The sequence below is a fragment of the Myiozetetes cayanensis genome, unplaced genomic scaffold (assembly GCF_022539395.1).
Source record: "Myiozetetes cayanensis isolate MyiCay16 unplaced genomic scaffold, myiCay2020 scf1, whole genome shotgun sequence".
Classification (NCBI taxonomy): domain Eukaryota; kingdom Metazoa; phylum Chordata; class Aves; order Passeriformes; family Tyrannidae; genus Myiozetetes; species Myiozetetes cayanensis.
Window position 1 is genome coordinate 119,405,172 of NW_026086604.1, and position 20,320 is coordinate 119,425,491.

At 39.0% G+C, this 20,320-nt stretch overlaps 1 protein-coding gene across 2 annotated transcripts in view; it reads left to right on the top strand.

Moving 5' to 3' along the window:
* Positions 1-20,320, top strand: part of RAPGEF5 (Rap guanine nucleotide exchange factor 5) — a 216,632-nt gene that overhangs the window by 81,215 nt on the left and 115,097 nt on the right. For both annotated transcript variants that reach the window (XM_050329335.1, XM_050329328.1), the window contains 5 exons: positions 5,414-5,464; positions 6,618-6,724; positions 7,449-7,570; positions 8,910-9,078; positions 14,200-14,266. In XM_050329335.1, coding sequence (XP_050185292.1) covers positions 5,414-5,464; positions 6,618-6,724; positions 7,449-7,570; positions 8,910-9,078; positions 14,200-14,266 — 516 coding nt within the window. The remainder of the gene's footprint in view (positions 1-5,413; positions 5,465-6,617; positions 6,725-7,448; positions 7,571-8,909; positions 9,079-14,199; positions 14,267-20,320) is intronic.

The window sequence follows — 20,320 nt, forward strand, 5'->3', positions numbered from 1 at the left end:
CCTGAAACTATGTACGATTGTTTTGTTATATTTATATATAACAAAAATGTTCCTAGAACTGCTCAACACCATGGAGTTGATCATGGGCATGTTTGTAAATTAAGCCCTGATCAAACAGGCAAATATTGATGAGTATGTTTGATAGCACATTGCAAACACATAAGCATATACAATTGTGCTCATATTTTACAAACACAACCAGTTAAGAACCTAGATACTTGAAAAACATGGAGTGGAAGTTTGAATGATTTGTTGGGGAAGAAGAGCCATAATTCTGCCTTTTCTTATTTCTTTTAGCTTTAATATAAATCCCACTGTAAAAGATTTTTGTCAAGGTTTTTTTCCTTGCTAACTGCACATGAATATCAGAAGCTCTGAGAAAAGAGGCAAAAATTTTACATTTCATATTTGAAATTATTATTTTCCTGCAATTTCTGCTGCCTTTTTTGAGGTGTTACAGCATGACTTCTAGTGTAGACAGGTTGCTGGCTGCTACCACCATACTAAATCCCAGCTGAGGAAAGCACTTGAACTGGAACTCCAAGCACTCTTGCTTTGTTTCTTTCTGAGCATGATGGTGATTAAATTGCTAGCAGATGTATGGAGCATTGCTGATGCTACTGCGACTGCAGTGCTGGCAGTGGCAGAAATATCAGCAGTTGTTGGAACAGCTTGGGCAGGAGGCGAAGCACAAGCGACTTGTAGGCAAGTCATTGCCTTGATTTGAGTTGAGGCCAAAGCAAAATCCCAGGTTAAAAATTAGTAGAAAATTTAAATGAATCTCCAAAAGGTATGACTAAAAACATGCTCTATAGTACCATTAGCCCCTGAACAGAACATTAAGCAGCCTGTAGTAAATACACGGGGAGTTGCTATAGTGGAGCCAGTTCAGTACTCTCCCGAGTAAAGAACTAAGTCAGCATCTTACAGTAAAGATACAGATTGTTCTTTCCAATGGAGATCAAAATTGTGCTTCATCAGTATGTACACTTTGCTTGTTGTGTAGTATGTCTTGGGGGGATTTCTTTTCAAACCTTTCAAAAATCAGTTTATGCTTACAAATCAGAATATCATCATTAATATCTTTGCATGTTTAGCTTTAAGTAAGTCAGAATTTCTTAACTTGTTTAAAAATAACTATCCAGTTGAAGCAATACTAATTTAAACTCAGTTGTGGACCTTGCATAGTAGTGTTAGTAATTGAATTAGCCTGTGCTTTTAGAAATCTAGTGGAATATTTGATTCTTTGGCTGATAATTCCATAGTCATATGGATTGTAAAGAAGTATTTCTGGTTCTTTTAATTTCCTCCTGGTCATTTTATTTTAATCCTCCCGTGCTTTTCAAACCATTTCTTACTCCATGTTCTTACCACAGTAAATAGCTCTGTAATTTTTCCCAATTTCAGGCTAAATTCTGTGGTGTGTTCAGATTTGGATCCTAGCAGTCCTATCCCAAGATCTTCTCCTGGGCATCCTGTCCCAGCTGTCCTCTCCTGCCACATCTAAGTCATGTCCCCAACCTAGAACAATGCCATCCCTGTGCCACGTTCATAGTTCAGGCTTCTGATTGTCCAGCCCAAGGCACCAGCTCCCTGCTTCTTTCTTCCTGCATCTGCTGCAGGGAAGCTGAAGCCACTTATGCACAGCTACTCATGTACAATGGGACAGCCCTTCTGGGACACCAAGTGCTCTGGATCTCCTCCACATATGATCTTGTCCCAGGACCACACTTGCTGCCACATCCCCATCCTCTCAGGACGTGGTTTGGCAAAGCTTCTCCTCAAGCTGGTGAAGAGGCACAGGGGGATGCCAGGGTGGCTGCAGCTAGAAAGCAGCACTTGGTATGGGCAGTAATAACTGTTCCAAGGTAGTTTTTATGAGAGATGAGTTGTTTGCTTGATGACTAATTAAGCTGCTTTAAAAGCACAGTTTGGCTCATTCTTAGTTATTTGCAAATGTATTTTGAATCACTGCGTATGTCAAAATAATTTGGGAGGAGCAGCCTATATTTACTAGATACCTTCAGGGAGGAATGGTGCTTCCCCCACACAGCCACCCAAAGGCTGGGGTTTTCAAAAATAGCCTGGACCCTTAATCCACTACCTCTTCCTCTCTCTTAAAGGGGACTGTCCAGTTTGTCACCAACAGCCAAAGTAGAGTCTAATGAACAGAGGTGAACTAAATATTTATTGAGACATTAAAAAAAAAAAGAAAAGAAAAGAAAAGAAAAGGGTCTCTATCATGGTAGCTGGGACATAAACTCCTAAAATTCATTATGAATTTCAGCCTAACTGCAGTGAGTGTTTCAACATTATACAGGCTGCACTATTATCAGTGGGAAAGATAATTTTTTCTATTCCAGAAAGCCACTTCCACTTTTGTTTTATTTTCTTCTAATTAGCTTCTGTTTTCTTGTGTTTGTAGAACTTTTGGGTGTTTGGGTTCCTGCATGACAGGCTAAATGTACTTGACCTCGCTTCCACTGGGCATATACCTTCGTTTTTGCCTTATTTCCAAGGGAAGATTCCTATTCAGCCAAGCCAGCCTTCTTGCTTGCCTGCTTGATTTCTGACATTTGGGAATTGCCTGCTCCTGTGCCCTTAGGAGTTCATGTTTGAAAAGTGACCAGCACTGATGGACCCCAGCACCTCCAAAAACATTTTCCCAGGGGACCTTACATACCAGTTCCCTGAGCAGCCCAAAGTCTGCTCTCCTGATGTCCAGAGTTGAGGTTTTGCTGGCAGTTTTCCTTCTGTCAGTAGAGATTTTAAACTCGATGGCTTTGTGGTCTCTGTGGCCAAAACGGCCATCAATCTCTACTTTGCTCACAAGATCCATTCTGTTTACAAGCAGCAGATCAAGGAGAGCATTTTTCTGGGTCAGCTCCCTGATGACGTTCCATAAAGTTGTCATCCAAGTTTTTTAGGAATCTTCTGGCCCGGATTGTAGCAGCTGCGTGATGCTCCCAGTTCATTTCTGGCAAGTTGAAGTCCCCCATAAGAACATGGGCAGTTAAATTGGAGGTGTCCCTTAATTCCTCAGAGAATAATTTGTCAGTGTCATTGTTCTGGCTGGGAGGTCTACAGCAGACTCCCATGATGATATCTTTGTTGTTTGCCTCTTGATTCTTACTCAGAGACTCTCAACTGTGCCATTGCCAACTGTGAGCTCCATACATTCCAACCCTTCCATTACATACAGTGCCACCCCTCTGCCTCTTCTGCCCTGCCCGTGCCTGCAGAAGACCCTGTAACCATCCAACAGGGCACTCCAGTCACAGGACTCATCCCACCAGGTTTCACTTACACCAGTGATTATCAAATCTCTGTGACTGGGCCCAAGCTTTGTGCTCCTCTTCTTTACTCCTCATACTGCGTGCCTTGGTATAGAAACATTTTGGGTGTGGTACATTGTAGCCATTACCTCGTGTGAAATGTTTTGCACAAGTCCAGGTAGGTGGCATCAGTCACTCTTCTCTTATCCATCATACTGTAACCCTGTTGTAGAAGGCAACCAGATTTGTCCTTTTTGCTGGGTTCCATCTTATGCTGTCATGTAACTGCACACTGCAGTATTTTCCCAGGCTGAGGCTCAGCTGTCCTCTGTCAGTGCCAGCCTGGGAAGGGAGCAGGAAAGGGGGAAATCGATGTATAAGCTTTGACTGTGCTGCTGCAGGGAGTGAGGCTTGTTGAATGAAAGACTTGGACAGAAACCAAGTGAAGTGGTGGTATGTAGGGCTGCTGCAGAACTGAGGTGTTAATGACATGCCGGCTAGGAAGAGTAAGTGGGATCTGAGGCAATGTTGCACGCTTTCAGCATCTTTGTTGGGTATGGGAGAGGGGAATTAAGCTTGTATATGTTATAATATTTCCATATGGAGCTACTGTTACGCATGGAGCTACACTACACATTTGGGATGATCGTGGAAGGGTAAACAGTGTTAGATGCTCCTATGTTCCTTGTCCCTTCCCTTTCTAAAAATATAGTAACAAGAATATAGGGAGAAAAAAGCATGTGGTGCTACTGAAATATGGATTCTGTAATTCTTACAAGGTGTGAAGGATGAGGGGTTTTTTATGATTGCAGTATACCAAGTGAGAATTGGATCCTTCTCAAAGTGAGGAATTAATTATACTGCTTACAAGTTGGAATAATGTGAGGGAGCACTGCATGATCTTCCCACTGTGATGCCAGTGCACCTGCATAACATCTTCTGTTCCACTTCCAGGTTTATTTTAGGCAATGTTTATTTATGTCATGTGTGGCTTGTAGTAAGATAGAAGTTGCAAGTAGGCATCAGCATAGACAATCTCTTGTCTTTTAACAGTGACAAGATATGGGGGCATTGTTGTGAGTAAAGGTTGGTTAACCTGACTCTGTGGAGATGTTTGTCCTCTTTCTGCCTTCCAGAGTTCTGGTTCACTGTTAATTTTATAACTTTAAATCCTAGTCTTTATTGATCAGTGGTAAGGTTTTGGCATTTGCATTTTCCTCCTCTGAAGACTTATTTTGCACTTTCTGTCTCCTCAAATATGAATCCTCTCTAATTTCATTGAGTGTTTTTTTCATTCTCATGTAATGTAAAGCAGAGCACAGAAACCCTGTCTTTTCTCTGTATCATTTTGATATTTTTGTATAATTGCAATATCTCTCTTGTAATTTCTGCTTTGTAAGGTAAATATACACAATCTTTTCTATCTCTTCTCACATCAAAATTTATCCAAATCCTTTATTATTCCTACTACTATTATTGTCTGAATCCCTTCTAACATTGGAGCGTTCATTTTTTGAGATGCTGTTACCAGTGCAACATGTGGCATGTCAGAGTTAGTGCTGATCTACATTAGTTATCTTCCTGCTGATCACCATTTTATTCATCATTTATCCTAATTTCTTTTAACTACACTTAAGAATTTAATTTAAAAGCGTGGTCTTCCTTGAGAAGTGTTCTGTGACCCTGAGGTGTCTTTACTGAATTGATAAACTTTTCCTTAAGAGTATGTGTAATTACATTTTCTCCCTCTAGTACATGCTGATTTCAATGTTGAGCTCATAATGATACTGTCTTTTCACCCAGCGTTTTTCAGGTTTATCTTGAGATTCTTCACTGTTGTTTCTGGTCTTTCCTGATCCAAATAGTTGTGTGTTGTCTACAGAATTTGCTACCTCATTGCTCATCTTTTCCGGATTAAGAATAAATATAACAAACAACAAAGGACAGAGTTTACCAAACCTTTTTCCTGATGTGAAATAAATTATTATTTGGAGATGTGAGTTAGACTACTCAGATGATTTGATAAGTTCTTTTTTATTTAGATTTCAATAGCTAAAAGACTAGATTGCTGCTACTTTTTTTTTTTTTTCTATACAAAATCCAGAACAAAACTAAAGGTCTACCAAATTATCTTACAGACCCTGTCCAGAAGAATTTCAAATCCCTATTTGGAAACTCCTTCAAATAAGGTACTTGTCAAGTTTCTTTTAAATTCCATTTCATCAAACAACATATCAGGAATGTTTTTGCTTTGATTCAACCTCTTAATCATAGCTTTGAAGACACTAGTAAATGTGACCTGTAGTTAAATCTAGTTAAGAAGTTGTCGTTTTGTGTGTGTGTTTATTACAAATCACATCTTGCTATTACTGAGTTTGCAAATTGAATTGTTGTGAATTCCAGTGTGCACTTGCTTCTTAGTCATTTAAATGATTGCCTCTGTTTAGCTTACTTTTACAATATTTAAGAACTTTGTTTTTGCATGTCACAAGACTTTACTGTCTCAGTACTGTTTTATATGCCTTGAAAGATTCCTAAACATAGGAAACAATCAAACAAAAAGATGAAACCAGATAGCACTGTTTTCCTTTCAGTTTAGTTATTTGTGTTACTAATGCGTTTTGCTGGAATGGGAGGAAACATCACAATAAAACCCAAGGTAAATTCATCAGTAAGGAGTGCTGTACAGACTACAAGTGGAACATGGTTTTGTAGAAGATCAAGTTGGGTTCTGTTTTGATAGACAAATGTGCAGCCTTGAGGTGTAAGGTAGAAATCAGGTGTGAGCTAGTCAGAAGTGTGTCCATTCTGAAAGACCACATCCTCCTGGCAATGCATGGATGAACTGATCAGTAGCTATCATAGGAAACCTCCAAAGGTTCTGAACAAAAAGAAAAGTCTATGAAATGCTCTTTCAATGCATATTTGGCTTGTATTAAATTATTTATCTCAAATACACATGAAATTATGTTTTTTTCAAGCTGTATTTGTGTGTTTTTGCAATGGTTAATATGTTAGTCCCTTTGCTCTTCTAGAATAACACGTGTTTTCATTTTAATTTATCTGTGGTTCAAAGGTAGCACTAATGGATAGTAAAACCTCTGCTTTTCTAAGGCAGCAGATCCAAAAGCAGCCCAGCTCATGGGGGCATCTGCAACCCATGATACAACTGGGCATGGTAGAAGTTAGCATGCATTTCCTATGAGACTCTGACTGCTCGCTTGCCACTTGGGTGAGGAGAAGGCATCTCACAGAGGGAGGGAGCGGACAGTGGCAAGGCAATTTACTGCAGCAGGAATAAATCCCTGTTTGTCACAGTTTTCGACTTCTCTTTTCATTCAGATTTATGGAGAAAGTTCTTCCTGTGCTGGGAGAGCTCTCAGGAATATTTTTACCCTACAAGCATCTGACCTGATTAAAGACAGGGTGTACCTTACTGGCATTTGCAGGTAACTCAAAATAATTTGTTTTAATCAACTTTATGGGCTTTATTTGCATTTATCTATGACCTGATTTGACAAGAGAGTAAATTCTGGGTGTGAAATTTTGTGTATGTCACTAAGAATTGAAAACATTTTCTCTAAAAAATTCTTCAAAATCTCACGTACCTTAATATGTTTTCTTATGTTACAGTGTTAGCTGTCAGAAATCAAGTAATTAATTGAATTAATTATGGATTAATTAAATTGCTTATGATTTCCTATACAATAGTGTTTGTCTGTTATTTTGTTGAACAGAAAGACTAATAAATTCAGCCCTGGTCTGGAGTTATCAAAGAGATTAATTGGATTCCTAAGATTTAGTGACACAATGATTTTGGCATGTAATTTATGGAATATTTTTGTAATGAAGTGATTTTCCATTTGTGTTGCATTACAGCACAAATGCTTCTTCCTATTTTCAATTATACCAAAATGTGCATCTCTCTATTATAGCACTGTTCATTCATAACTGTATTTAAGAAAAATCCACTTATTTTTTAAAATTTATTTAAATATCTACATTTACCAATAATGTGAAAGATTAACTACATCCTATAGCAGCACTCAGGGTCTTACACATATTGTGTAGTAGAAAGGTTCACTTTCAATAGCTTTAAAAAATAGCTCTTTATCATAAAAGAATATTTTGACATTACTGTAGTGTAAGAAGTGATGTTTTGCTTATTTTCAGGAGAAGCTGTGTTGGATCAGAACTGGTAGATTGGCTTTTGGAGCAGTGCCCTTTTGTAAAGAGCAGATCTACAGCAGTTGGAGTGTGGCAGCTCCTTCTGGATATGGGCATTATATTATCAGGTTAGTCTTGACAGTAGTTCTAGTGTGAGAAGGGCTGTTCCTTTCCACTGCATAGGGCAAGACTCGTGTTTTTGATAGGAGGAGGAAAAGAGTAAAAGCACAGATTGATCCAATTTTCTTGCCAGTTTTTTATTTTGCCATCTTTTTGGCAAACTTAGCTCTGTGACCATTCAATTCATAAATACCAAAGATTATTCCCTACCTTTCAGCAATTTCCTTACTTTTGCTTTTGCCGATTTAGTTACCTATTACCAAGTTGCAGACAGCATATGTGTCTTTTCCAGCTGGTTTTTTTTCCTCTGCAAGTTATTTTAGGTTTTTCATAAGATAGCAGCTATTTAATCACTGCAGATTGGGGTTTCACCAGATAACTTCTCTAGCTATTAGTGATTTTCCTTTCCTCTTTGTTTTACATAATTTTCAATTACAAGGGATTAAGAGAGAATCCAGATCCTTGAGGCGGTGATGAGGCCAGGTTCCACCCTGCTGCCCCTACCTTCCCCACCAAACTGAGGGATTTGGTCCAGCTAATGTGGTTGGTAACCAGCCTCTGGAAATCTGATGACTGCTCTGAGGCTGGGACTACTTAGGTAGCTCAACTCAGATCATACCCCACCCTGGGGTCTGTGCTAGACATTAAGATCTTTCTTTTGAAAAGGTGAGGTGCTATGGAAGATTTCTGCCTATGTACGCTGACAGTGTACTTAAAGGTTTTCTTCAACTACACTGACAGTATGTCTGGTCATGCACCCTCAACAGGGACAGAATAACTGACTCACTTATGCAGGAACTAATGCTTTTGGCTTTGGACTCTGTCCTTGGTTCCCTGTTCAATCCTGTTTTTTTCAGAGAGGATGACTGGCACATCATCTTACCCGGGTCTAATCTACAAATTCAGTAGCCCTGACTTCGAGGAGAAGCTGGGATAATGATGGGCTGCATCCTCCTTATTGAACTTTGTTTACTCCTGCCTGACCATTAGTGAGAACAGTTTAGAAACCAATGAAAATCAAGACTCAGAAGTCTAATAAGAGGAAGGTTTTTATCCCCTAATTCTGAACTGATTCTAAAATTAATTCAATTCAGCAAATTCAATTCTTTATACTCAAATTTCAGGAGCTTGGAGATCTACAGATTGAGGTTTTGGAGTTGTTCTGTTTAGATTTACTGAGTTAATATGAGAGGGCAGGATTGTTTCTGTGCTGAAGTTTTGGTCCTTTTGACCCGTGTGGTGGTGCAACTCAGCATTAAAGTCAAGTGCAATGCAGAATGGGGTGGGGACATGGAATCTTTACATGGTGAAGGTTTAAATGGTATCTAATGTTATTTTTTCTAACAGTGGACAGACAGCTCTATTTTCAAGACGCTTATGCTTTCTACCAGTTCTCAGCGGATGAATGTACCTACCTTTTTTGTGAATTTGAGAAAGAGGAGGAATGGAAGAATGGAGTAAAGCTCCTACTTCAACTACTGCCATTGTCTCCCCCCAGGATTGACATGTGTAATCTGTAAGTGTGCATGTACAGCTGTTTACAACTTCTGCTATTTTATAAATGTCTGGCCTTATAATGACACTGTTTACTCCCAAATCACCTTACAAATTTGCCAGCTTTAAAACCTTTAAAATCTTTAAAATCAAGCCCAGCCAAGGGGTTGACAAGTTTTGTAGAGATGTGCTTTTCATTTGAGAAGATTAGTCTGGCTAAATAAGGCACTTGGCTTGGGGTTTTTGGCCTATTGTAGTTCTTAGGCACTGGCTTGCTGCTTCTAGCTTGCTGTATTATTTCAACACATGATTTTTTTGTCTCCTCTTAGTTCAGAGCTTTGGTGTGATTTTGGCAGCAGGCATGCTGTGGAACTGATTGACTAGCAGATCAGATACCCCTGTAATGCATCAGGATCAGCTTTCAGAAAGATAGAGTAGATGGGTGGAAATGTAGTAGCTTCAGTCTTTTCGTTTTAGTTTCCTACTGCATGTTTGCCATAGCTCTGTAGTCTCACATTATTATTCCTTTTTCAGAATATGCCTGTTAAGATTTTTGCTGCCTCTCTGTGTCCTCTTTCACCTGACTATTGGATGTTATCATATGCTCTGTGGTGATATGACTGTACTCTAATGTTGCCTATTTAGAGCAGCTAGAAGGAAATCATAGCTATTTGTGCCACAGGAAAAGGCTGAAAGATAGGAAAAAGGTGTTAGTGAGAGCTCTGGAGGCTCATGACCCTTCATGCCTGAGCAAATCTTCAGGAGTAGGCCTGGATAGACAAACTGGGTTAAATTCTTTCATTGTCCCTAGCATGATGAATTTATACTGTGGAGAACTATTACTCTGGCAGTACTAGGATTTATTCTCTTTGGTGACAAAGACAAAACTTTCTTCTGTAAGTACTTGCCTTCTCTACATATTAGCTTTTAAAAACATATTATTTCAAATGAATGTCCAATAGAAATATTTTTAAAAAGCACAAAGGCCAAAGTCTCTTTAAACTGTCTTAAGCCCAGATTCTTAAATTCAGATGTGCTGAGCTCATAGGAAAAAAATCTCAATAATTTCTCTGAATGGTTCAGGACAGAAATTTGATTCCCTCCCATGTTGCTGACTGCCCTCACCAATGAGATACTGACAGTTCTGGAGTGGAGTTTCCCTTGAAAATGCCTTTATTTTGTCAGCTTGACTGAGTGTAGACAAGTGACAAGGACCCCAAGTTGGCTGGAGGCAAGGAACTGAATGTAATCTTCTAAGCAGATGATTCACATGGGAGAAAACCTTTGACTATTTTTGCAAATAGAAATTCTTGTCCTCCAGCCAACTCTGTTGCTAAAGAGTTTACCTATCCCTTAAATATCAGGGAAATTTCATCTTGATTTCAATGGGAATTGGAGTTTTCCTCATTATCAATGCAAGTCAGGCCACTTTTCATGGTTCATGACTACTTGTACAAAGGCTTCAAATCAAAAAGACAGACCAGATAGGTCATATTGATGTGTAACTGAAGGATGCTGGGTAGGAAAATGGATTGAAGACTTTTTAGGTTTGAGTTTACAGTCTGCTTTGCAGTTTTATCGTTTCAGTACAACTGTCATTTCTAGTGGAGGATGATCCCTGTCACATGAATTGAACAATTTTTCATTAATGTACTATTCAAGCTCCTTCCTGCTCCCATTATTCAAATTTTAGTTGAAGCTGAATTCCTTTTGGGAATATTTTCACTGAAGAATTGTTTTCTGGAGGTTTTACCTGTCAAGTTGTGAAGGTGCTTTTTAAAAAAGCATATACTGTAGGAATTGAATTTTAAATAATGGTATAGTCTTAAGGGAGTGTGATATTAAAGGAGAAGGAGGCCTTTCCAGGTTCAAAATTCTTCATAATTGATGCAAATAACATACTACTAGAACACAGTCTGAAAAGGAATAGGTGTGATGAAGTGTTTAAGTTATTTGACCAGGTTAAATAAAACCATATACTTATTTTCATGAAGAAAGAAATTCTAAAATCTCCTTCCTGCAGTGAGTACTTGTCTTTTCTCAAATATATAAGCCATTTTGCGTACCGTTAAAATCATAGGATTTTTTGTAATTTGATGTTTTTATTTTCATTTTTCTGTCCTAGCTTTTCTCCTAATCTGTATTGATGGCATTCTGCATGTACATAGGGATAGACAAATTCTTCCCTTATTGATGGGATTCCATGCTCTTGAAGAAATCAGAAGTTACTGCTTGCTTATACACCAGAAGGCAACACTGGATGTCTCCTGGTGGTCCCAGAGGCCAGATGATCTGTCTCCTCTGCAGCTGGTGGGCAGCAGCCTTGCTGGGTAGCTCAGTGGCTCTCTGAAGTACCATGGTTCTGCTCTCCCAGAAGGAGTCTGATCACTTGAGTAGGCAGTAGAACTCTGGGGACTTCCTTTAGCAGCTATTCTGGAAATGCTATTAAATAAACATGGCTCAGATTTGACTTGCTGTACAGATTTTTGATGGATTTATATTTGTTTCTGGTCAGTTTTAGTAATCTGGTGTTGCCAAATAATATTATAGTAAGCTTTACAATGAAAACACGGTTCTGAAGTCTGAGATGTACTTACGGTTCCTGAATAAATGCTCCCTGTTGCCTTTTGACCATGGCAAATTCCCTACACTGGGGGGAATCCACCATGGAAAAAAGTTGAGACATAGCAGATTTTCAGCATCTCAGACTAATCTGAAGGCTAATGTTGTCGTATTCCACAGGACTAAGACCCTAAGATCCTGTAAATGTCAGATGAGGTGGGACCGATGCAGAGGCCCCTTGGGGTCATTAAACACTTGATATTAATCACAGTCAATTCTACTTGAGTAGAAAAGAAGTGAATATTGCAATAATCTAGGAACAAAAAATCTGTATTGAAAGGTGTGCCGTGGACTTCCTTACAGCCTTGAGTGATCACTTAGGCTCTAATACAATGCTTCCTGAATTCTTTTCCAATTACTGCAATGGTGTTGTATCAGGTGTTTAATCCTTGTGTGCTTCTATCTCCTTCCTTGTAAATGAGGGTGTCTATAACAACACCTAATTCCCAAAACTACTGATGGACTCGATGAAAGAATTTACATTTTATTCATTTCAGAGAAGTAATCATTCTTAAAAGTGATTTGGTTTTAGTGCAAATAGACAGGATGGGATATTTGTGTAGTTGCTGCCTTATGGAGTTTCTGAAAAGCTCTTGCTGAACACAAACAGCTCTCAGGTATTGCATGGAGACTGACTTGTCTGCATGCAAATCTAGAGCAAGCATCCCCACATCTGTCTGTTTAGCAGACTGAGCTCACAGGCCACTGAACTGTATAAGCATTAGGCTAGTTTGCCTGGGCTTTGAGCTCCCATTTGGTACCAACCCTACTAGGTCCTGTCTGTCTACTTTTGAAAAAAATTAGAATGATAACTGTTGCTTTTTTCCACTGGCTTGGGAGTCGTAATAAGCTCTTCCCCTCTGATTCCGTAGAGCTTATAATAATTTTTAGTATATAAATTATTTCAGAAGTATTTGATGCTCATATGCAGATAAATACTGAGAGTATTTTTAAATTGAAGATGAAATGATAAAGGCCCAAGATGGAAATAGCTGTGCTATATACTGTTATGGGTTTATAGATTGCATCTGTGTCTGTGTCTACTGAACTGCTATCTTCTGCCTCCAGTGTAGAAGAATCAAGTCCTAGTCTGGTTCTGAGAGATCAGAAGAGATCAGACGTGTAGAGAAACATAGGCATCTAAAGAGATCAGCTGTTTTAATCTCATTCCAAATTATAAGGAGAAAGCCTGAATAAATCAGTCTTTGTAAATGAAAATGCACTCATTTATTTCTTTTGGGCTGTTTATAACACTGAAAACATTAAACCACGTTTTTCTTTGGATAGAAAAGCAGTTGTGAAAATAATTGTGATTTCTAACCTGAATTACCATTTTAGTCTGAATATACTTGGCCCAAAATGAATGCATCTGTCATTGTGTGCTTTCTGACCCTAATTTTTTAATCAAGGAATGGAATTTTTGGACATGGGATGTAAGAACGACAATATACCAGCTGAGTATTCCAGATGTGTTGCCAGCTCTCTCCCTGAGGACATCAAGGCACATAAGCAATTAAATAATTTAGTCAAAGACAGAAGCTTCTGCTAATACCTGGGATTTATGTTTATTACAGCAGCTGCAGTTTTGTGTGTCTGCTCAGCTTGCTGGCATGCCACTGCTTCTGGAATACCATGAAAAGTAAAGATCTCAAGGACATTTTGTTTTACTTCCTTCCATAGAATTAACCTATATATACACCTATACTGATATCTTTCTTCTGATTTTCAATAAAGCTTCTAAAAGAAGCTAAAACACAGATGTTTTGGTGGTGAGAATTAGACTGTTTTAAAGAAAAACACAGTCCTATCCTGGTACTGCCCACTGCAGTTTTTGTGTGGCCAGACCGTCTATGTGGGCCAGACTTCTGGGACAGTTTCTGGAAGGGTTCTTCCTGCACTGCCTCTCTTTAACAAAGACACGTGAAGCCTCTCTGTCTTGTAACTGTCAAGACAGCCTAATAGTCTTCTCAGCTATTGCTTTAGTTTGTTAATTTATGGCTTCTTAAATGTATTATTTTCACTTTCAGTTATTCTTTCTAAATAGCAAACTACACATGTAATATAATTATTTTGATGTTGTCTGTTTTCATCTGCATGAGCTTACATTCCTTAGGTGCTGCTCCACAGCTTAGCAAAGCTGGGTGATGGGCAGATGGAAATCTCTTTGCTCTGTTGATAGAGTATGTTTTTAGCAAAACAAAATATGAAGTCGGATAAGCAACTCTGGTCTAGAGGGTCCTGCATTCTTTAGTCCTTCATCATATTTTTATAGCTGAAGAATTTTCTCACTGCTTTATGTTGGTCCGATCAAAAGAGTTCCTGACAGCAAGGGACAAAGGGTGTACTCTGTCGTTACTGACACAATTAATTATTGTCGTGTTGCAGTCATCATTTTGATGTGGAATCTCAAAGGCCCTTTTACATTAGTGCCTGTGGCTACATAGTTCCTTACTTTCCATGAATCAAAAGATGTTGAAACAGAATGAAAGAAATGATAAAATTTTTATTTTTATTTTTTAAGGCCTGATCAAAAAATAGAAGATACGGCAGAAACCAATGCTGAAATTCTTGCTCGTCTCACTTCTGCGGTAAGGTCATTGCATCAAAGTTTGTGCTGATCATGTTTGAAATACTGTCATGTTTTGGATCCCTTCAAATTAAAGACTTAGTCGTAGTGAACAGATGTTTGTCTATGCAGACTACTTTTTTTTAGTCTCTGGAAGGGGAAAGTTTTACTGAGGCCTTAGTGTGCAATTCCAAAGCTATTAAAATCAATCCAAACAAGGACTGCTACAGCCTTCTCTCTTCAAATACATGCTATTCATGGCCCAGGAGATACCAGTTTGGAGGATCATGGTGATTTTTGTGTCATGTGCTTTACACTCAGACCCTCTTGGTCAACTGTATGTCAATGTGAAGGCAATGATGGGGTGGGAGGCAAAGGGAAGGAGATGGCTTCAGCAATCCTGGTGTAGATTATCATAAAATTATGAGGAGACCCACCTGGAAAGAATGAGTATCTGACTTTTCAACTATGTTTAGTCTTAGTAAACTTCACCATAATAAGCAACAGTTTATCCTGTCTCTGCCAGAAGTTGGTACATCTTGTTTATCTTTTTGTAAGATCATTGTTCTAAGATGCAGACAGACAGGCCTTCAGAAAGTTAAGCTAGATTCACTCAATTTAATGGAATCTGTATGATTTCAGAGTGTATACTCAGCAAGCTTGCGGGTGATGCAAAACTGGGAGCAATAGTTGGGTCGCCATTCTCAAAGGCATGTCAAAGATCTGTAGATGTGGCACTTAAGGACATGTGGACTTGGTAGTGCTGGGTTAACGGCTGGACTCTATGATCTTAGAGGTCTTTTCAAACCTAAATCATTCTGTTGTTGTGCTGCCATTTAGAGGGACCTTGACAGTCTGGAGAGATGGGCCAACAGGATTCTCAGGAAGATCAACAAAGGGCAATGCCATGTCCTGAATCTGGGAGAAATAACCTCAGGCTTCTATACAGGCTGCTCAAAGCAGCTTTGCAGAAAAAGAGTGAGGGTCCTGGTGGACAGCTGGTTGAACCAGAAATGTGCCCTTGTGGCAGAGGAAGCAAGTACCTCCTGGGCTGCGTTAGTGAGAGTGTTATCCTTAGGCTAAGGGAGGTGGTTGTTCTCCTCTACTCTGCACTGGTGTGCCACATGTGGAGTGTTGGGTCCAGTTCTGAACTGCAGGTACAAAATATGGATGTACTGGAGTGTATACAAATGACCACGAAGATAGTCAGGGGAGCAGAGTATCTGACTTAAAAGGAGAATCTGAGAGAACTGGGAGTGGAGCTTGGAGAACAGAAGGCCATGGAAGAATCTTAACAATGTACACAAATACCTGATGGAAGGCAATAAAGAAGATGGAACCAGGCTCTTCTCAGTGACATCTTGTGACAGGAGTAGCACAAACTGAAATTAAAGGAATTCTACTGAAACATAAGCAAAAAACTTACTCACTGTGAGGGTGATCAAACAGTAGAACAGGTTACAGGAGAGTGGTAGTGGACTCTCCATCCTTGGTCCTTGGAGATGTTGAAAACTCAGATGGACACAGTTCTGAGCAACATGCTCTGGCTGGCCTTGCTTTTGAGCAGTGGTTTGAATCAGATGATCTCCAGAGGTGCTTTCCTACCTCAACCATTCTGTGATTGTATGATTCTGTGAATGTCACACGTTCTGTTTTGGGTACATGAGAAAGTACAGAGAAGAAAGTGAAGCAAGCTGGGTGAAGTTATTATGAAAAAGGCATGAGGACAAGAGCTATTTTAAGAAAAATAAGTAAAGCACCATCTTGAAACTGATGAAAAATGGGAGGGAGAATTTATATTTTTTAAAGACAAATGTCTTTACAAAAGAAATTTTGTAATGTGTTTGAAAAGCCAATGTTTCCGTATGCTCAAACTTATGCAAAAATAATTTAAAATGTGTGACATGAGAAAAGGCTGTGTTTTAATTTTTTTTTTCAGATTTTTTCTATATTCAAACTCCTTGTTTTATTTACCTTTTGTTCTTAACTGAAAATTAAAGGTGAACTCAGAACCTCAATACCCCCCATTTTTAGTTCCATAGAAATCAAAAATAGGAAAACACTAAATACTTTCTGCAAAGTTATATCTTTAAACTCAAAATCTACCAACTCAATAAAACATTGCCAGTACCCCTCAAAAGCTTTGCCTCTCAAAAATAGAATAATGGGGATTTTGTCAGTTAAAAAAAAGAGAAGTACTCAACAAAACAAAGTGATTTTCTGAGTTTAAGAACTAGATCTAACTGCTGCTGGATACACTTAAGTACCATGCATATCCTCAAACACCTAATTGACAGTGAATTCAGAGTGTTTCACATCTAACTTGCAAGGTCAAACCTTTGAACTACATGCTGAATGATTCCAGCAGTAGGCACATGGACAGGGTTTTTTTTTAAATGAACCATTTTATTACTGTAGCTAACTAGCTAAAGAAAAATTAGGCAGTTGCACCTCCAGATGGCCTGAGCCCATTTATTGCCATGGTGATTTCAAGAAGTCTGATCTTTTCTCCTGCATTTTCTGATTTTCCACAGAACTTTGAGGGCTCTCTGTAATGATTTTCTAGTCCACCCCGGAGAAAAGGCACAAGACCAGAGCAGAATCCTCCAAATGTTAACATCTGTATATGAACTTTTGCCTTTCATCCCTCTAGAATACTGCTTTTCCTTCATACACTAGATGTGATCTAAGGCTCTCTCTGCGACTTTACAGGAGAGCCTTTTTATGTCTAAGGAAATTTGAACCCTCAGCTTACACCATTCAACAGAGGGCTGAACTCCCCAGTATACAGGTTCACTTTTTTTTTTCTTTACTAACAACTTCAGAATTTATATGGGGAAAAAAGAAACAAAAGTGAAGGTATTAGCCATGGCTGGAAATGTGTTCACTATGGCTTTTGGCTCACTGATGTTTATTTTGCACACAATCAAACCAGTCTTCCTTGAAGAATTTGTAATTCAGAATCCTGTCCATGATACCCTCCACACCAGTATCTCAGAAGTGGGAAAAAAACCCCAAACCCCTACTTCCAGACAACACTAAAGCAGTCCAAGATTACGGTTGACTTTGGAGGTTTAGAGGTACAAATCACACTGCTCTCTCTTCTCTTTTTCTTTTTGCTTTTCTTGGAATAAAACATTCCTGTCAGGTCATAAGAAAGTTTCTATGCCAGCGTTTCTTTCGTGGGGGATTAAAGTCCCAAATTTTCAAACCTAAACTGATTTTGAAGATTCAGCCCAAGCAACACTGGAGTTGTGCCTAAAATATAAATCACTCTTTTAACCTATCAAATTATATGCTCATAGCATATGCTCCATTACAGCAAGGCATCAACAACACCATCAAACTTAAATTGTAAAGGCAGCTGACATGCACGCAGTGCAAAATGCCCTTGGAAATACATTTGCATGACATAATCTTTTTGGTCATGAATTTTTAAGAAAATGCAATGATTACTCTTGGGTTTAAAAAAGCATTCCAGAGCTGTCATGTATCCCATGTCATGTCCTGAAGAGCAGCTTCATATTCAATATTCTGTCTGCTAAAACCAGAGCACTGAGAGATAACTATGAGTGTTTTCACTGCAAAGTTTTTACCTTACCTTGTGGTGAAACAGAAAGGAGTGTCAGGATGTTAATGAAGTGTATCTGGAAAATGTATTTCTGGTACTTTAAGGCTTCAGCCGATACTACTTTTATTTAGAGCCCATCAAACTATTGTAATTTTAGATGCAAGAATGTGAACTATACTCTTCTGGTTTTTCAAAACCCTGCTGTTTAGAGATTTCTGCTACAGGATTTAATTTTGAAATTCTGTAAGGTTTGGCACTTCATCTCGAAATCTGAAGTCCTGTTTGGCACATTGACATCTGGAATACTGTTTCACGAAAGACTACTGAGGGCAGAAAAAAGAGAAGGGAAAAAAGTAGAGGTGGTATGCACTGTCTGCTGGATGCACAACTACGCTTGCTGTTATAAATGACCAGATTCGTGGATAAGAGAAGAGCAATAGTTGTGATTTATTTTTCAAAAATCTCTACCTATATTCTCTGAAGACAATATTCACCACGTAAATATACCTTTTGTGTTTAATCACGCAGTACTATACCTGGGGGAGCCCCTGGTGGTCTAGTGGTTAAGGGCGCGGCGCTGTCACCGCCGAGGCCTGGGTTCGATTCCCGGTCAGGGACACTCCCCGGGCAGATGGAGCTCGTTAGCCCTGAAAAGCAATCCGTCTACGTCCTAAGGACCTTGCTGTCACCGTCCAAGCTCGCTTGGCCCCGGCAGATGAACCTTAGGATTAAAGGGTGGGCTCAGTTCCGCGCACACTGTGTCTCACCTAAAAAAATCCAATGCGCAGGCTGGAAAGTGTAAAGACCTTCCCCGGATCTTCGCTCATGAAAACTGGCCATTATTATTATTATATTGCTATACGTGGGTACCACTCGGTATGCACACTCTTTTTGTTCAGATTGCATAAAAGCCCCTGATTGAGACGTGATAACATGCCAACAACACACTCAAAATGTTCTCTTTCAGACTTTCATAATATTTATGTAAATACTGTGTGCTAAGCTGGCCTTTAAACTAAATCAGTTTTGACATCTACAGTGCTACTCAAAATGGGATACTATTTAGATAGTTGTAGCTTTGTAGGGACAAGCTGTATGTATAAACCATTTTTTTTAAATTTAAGGTCTCAATATAGTAGGCATAGTTCTTATTCGAATGTATATTTTACTTTGAGTCTGCATTATTGTCTTCAATGTGATGTGCAACTATTGATTTTTTCAAACAGGCAGTAACTGAAATCCTATTAGGAAGAAGTATGATAACGTGTAGCATGTGTGCAGTGAGGAATGGATGTTGTACATGGATTTCCATTGCTGTGATGATGCATAGGAATTGCATGTCCAGCAAAGATGTCAAGTGCATTTATGCTAAAATAGACAAAAGCCTATAGATTATGAAATCTAGGGACACCAATCAAATCCAGAAGGATGCTCAGCAGTACCAATTCTTTGTGATTGGAGTGAATCCTATAAGAGCTCAGATTTTCAGGATGGAACCCTTTGATGAAGAAATTTTGCTTAATAGTGGCACTAGAGAAACATATTTTTCTCCTACTTTAACTTAAGGGTTTTGCTCAGGTTAAGTAATATTACAGCTGCATTCCTGGCACACAGCAAGCAAGGGGATATTTTGTTTAACATAGACAAAATATAGAAAAACAGCCTTTGGGATTTTAGCACTGTCTTTCAAACTTAACAAGTGCCACCTTATAAGCAAAAGTAATACTGCAAATATAACTGCAGGATGCCACAATGCTGCCTTTTCTTCTGAGAGAAGGATTTTTCTTCACACTCATGGAGAGATTTGCATCTTTCAATTTGATTGGGTTAAGTGATATGTTTACAGTTGTTGCAGGTTGTAGTGTCTTCTAAGGCTAATCTTGAGATAATGTATTCATTAAATGCTAAAAGGTAGAGATGAGACATCAGTGCACTCTTTCTTACTGTCAGTAACTGTGAGAATAGACCAGAATCAAAGCATCAACACTGGTATCTCCTGCTGAACTTAATGGAGAGGCTCTGAGCAGTGTAACCATGAAAAGTTGTGGTGGCGCTATTCAGAAACAACTTTGGCTTTTATTGAAAATCCCCCTCTAACTCTGGATAGCTTGTATGTGATATTACTAGTGTATAATAATTGCTGCAAGCAAGCACACAAGTTGTTTTTCCATGGAAGAACTGTTCATTCCCATTTTACTTTCAGTTTATGCTTACATTAGCCATGAATAACATTTCTCCAGACATGGGAATGAGTGTACAGGAAGGAAGGAAGGGATGGTAATACTGCCATCTTGCACAATTGTGCTGGAAACAGGATGACATTTAAGAAAACCAGGGCACTGCCTTCATATTTTCCTGCTTGGAGTGGCAGAAAACTCTGTCCCTCTCAGTAGGGCAACATTAAGGAATAGAAAAGATCCTTGTACCTTGCAAGGACAGCAAAATAAATCTCCTTGGTCCTTTGCCACAAGGGAAGGAAGGATGCAAGCAGAGGAAGGATGTGGC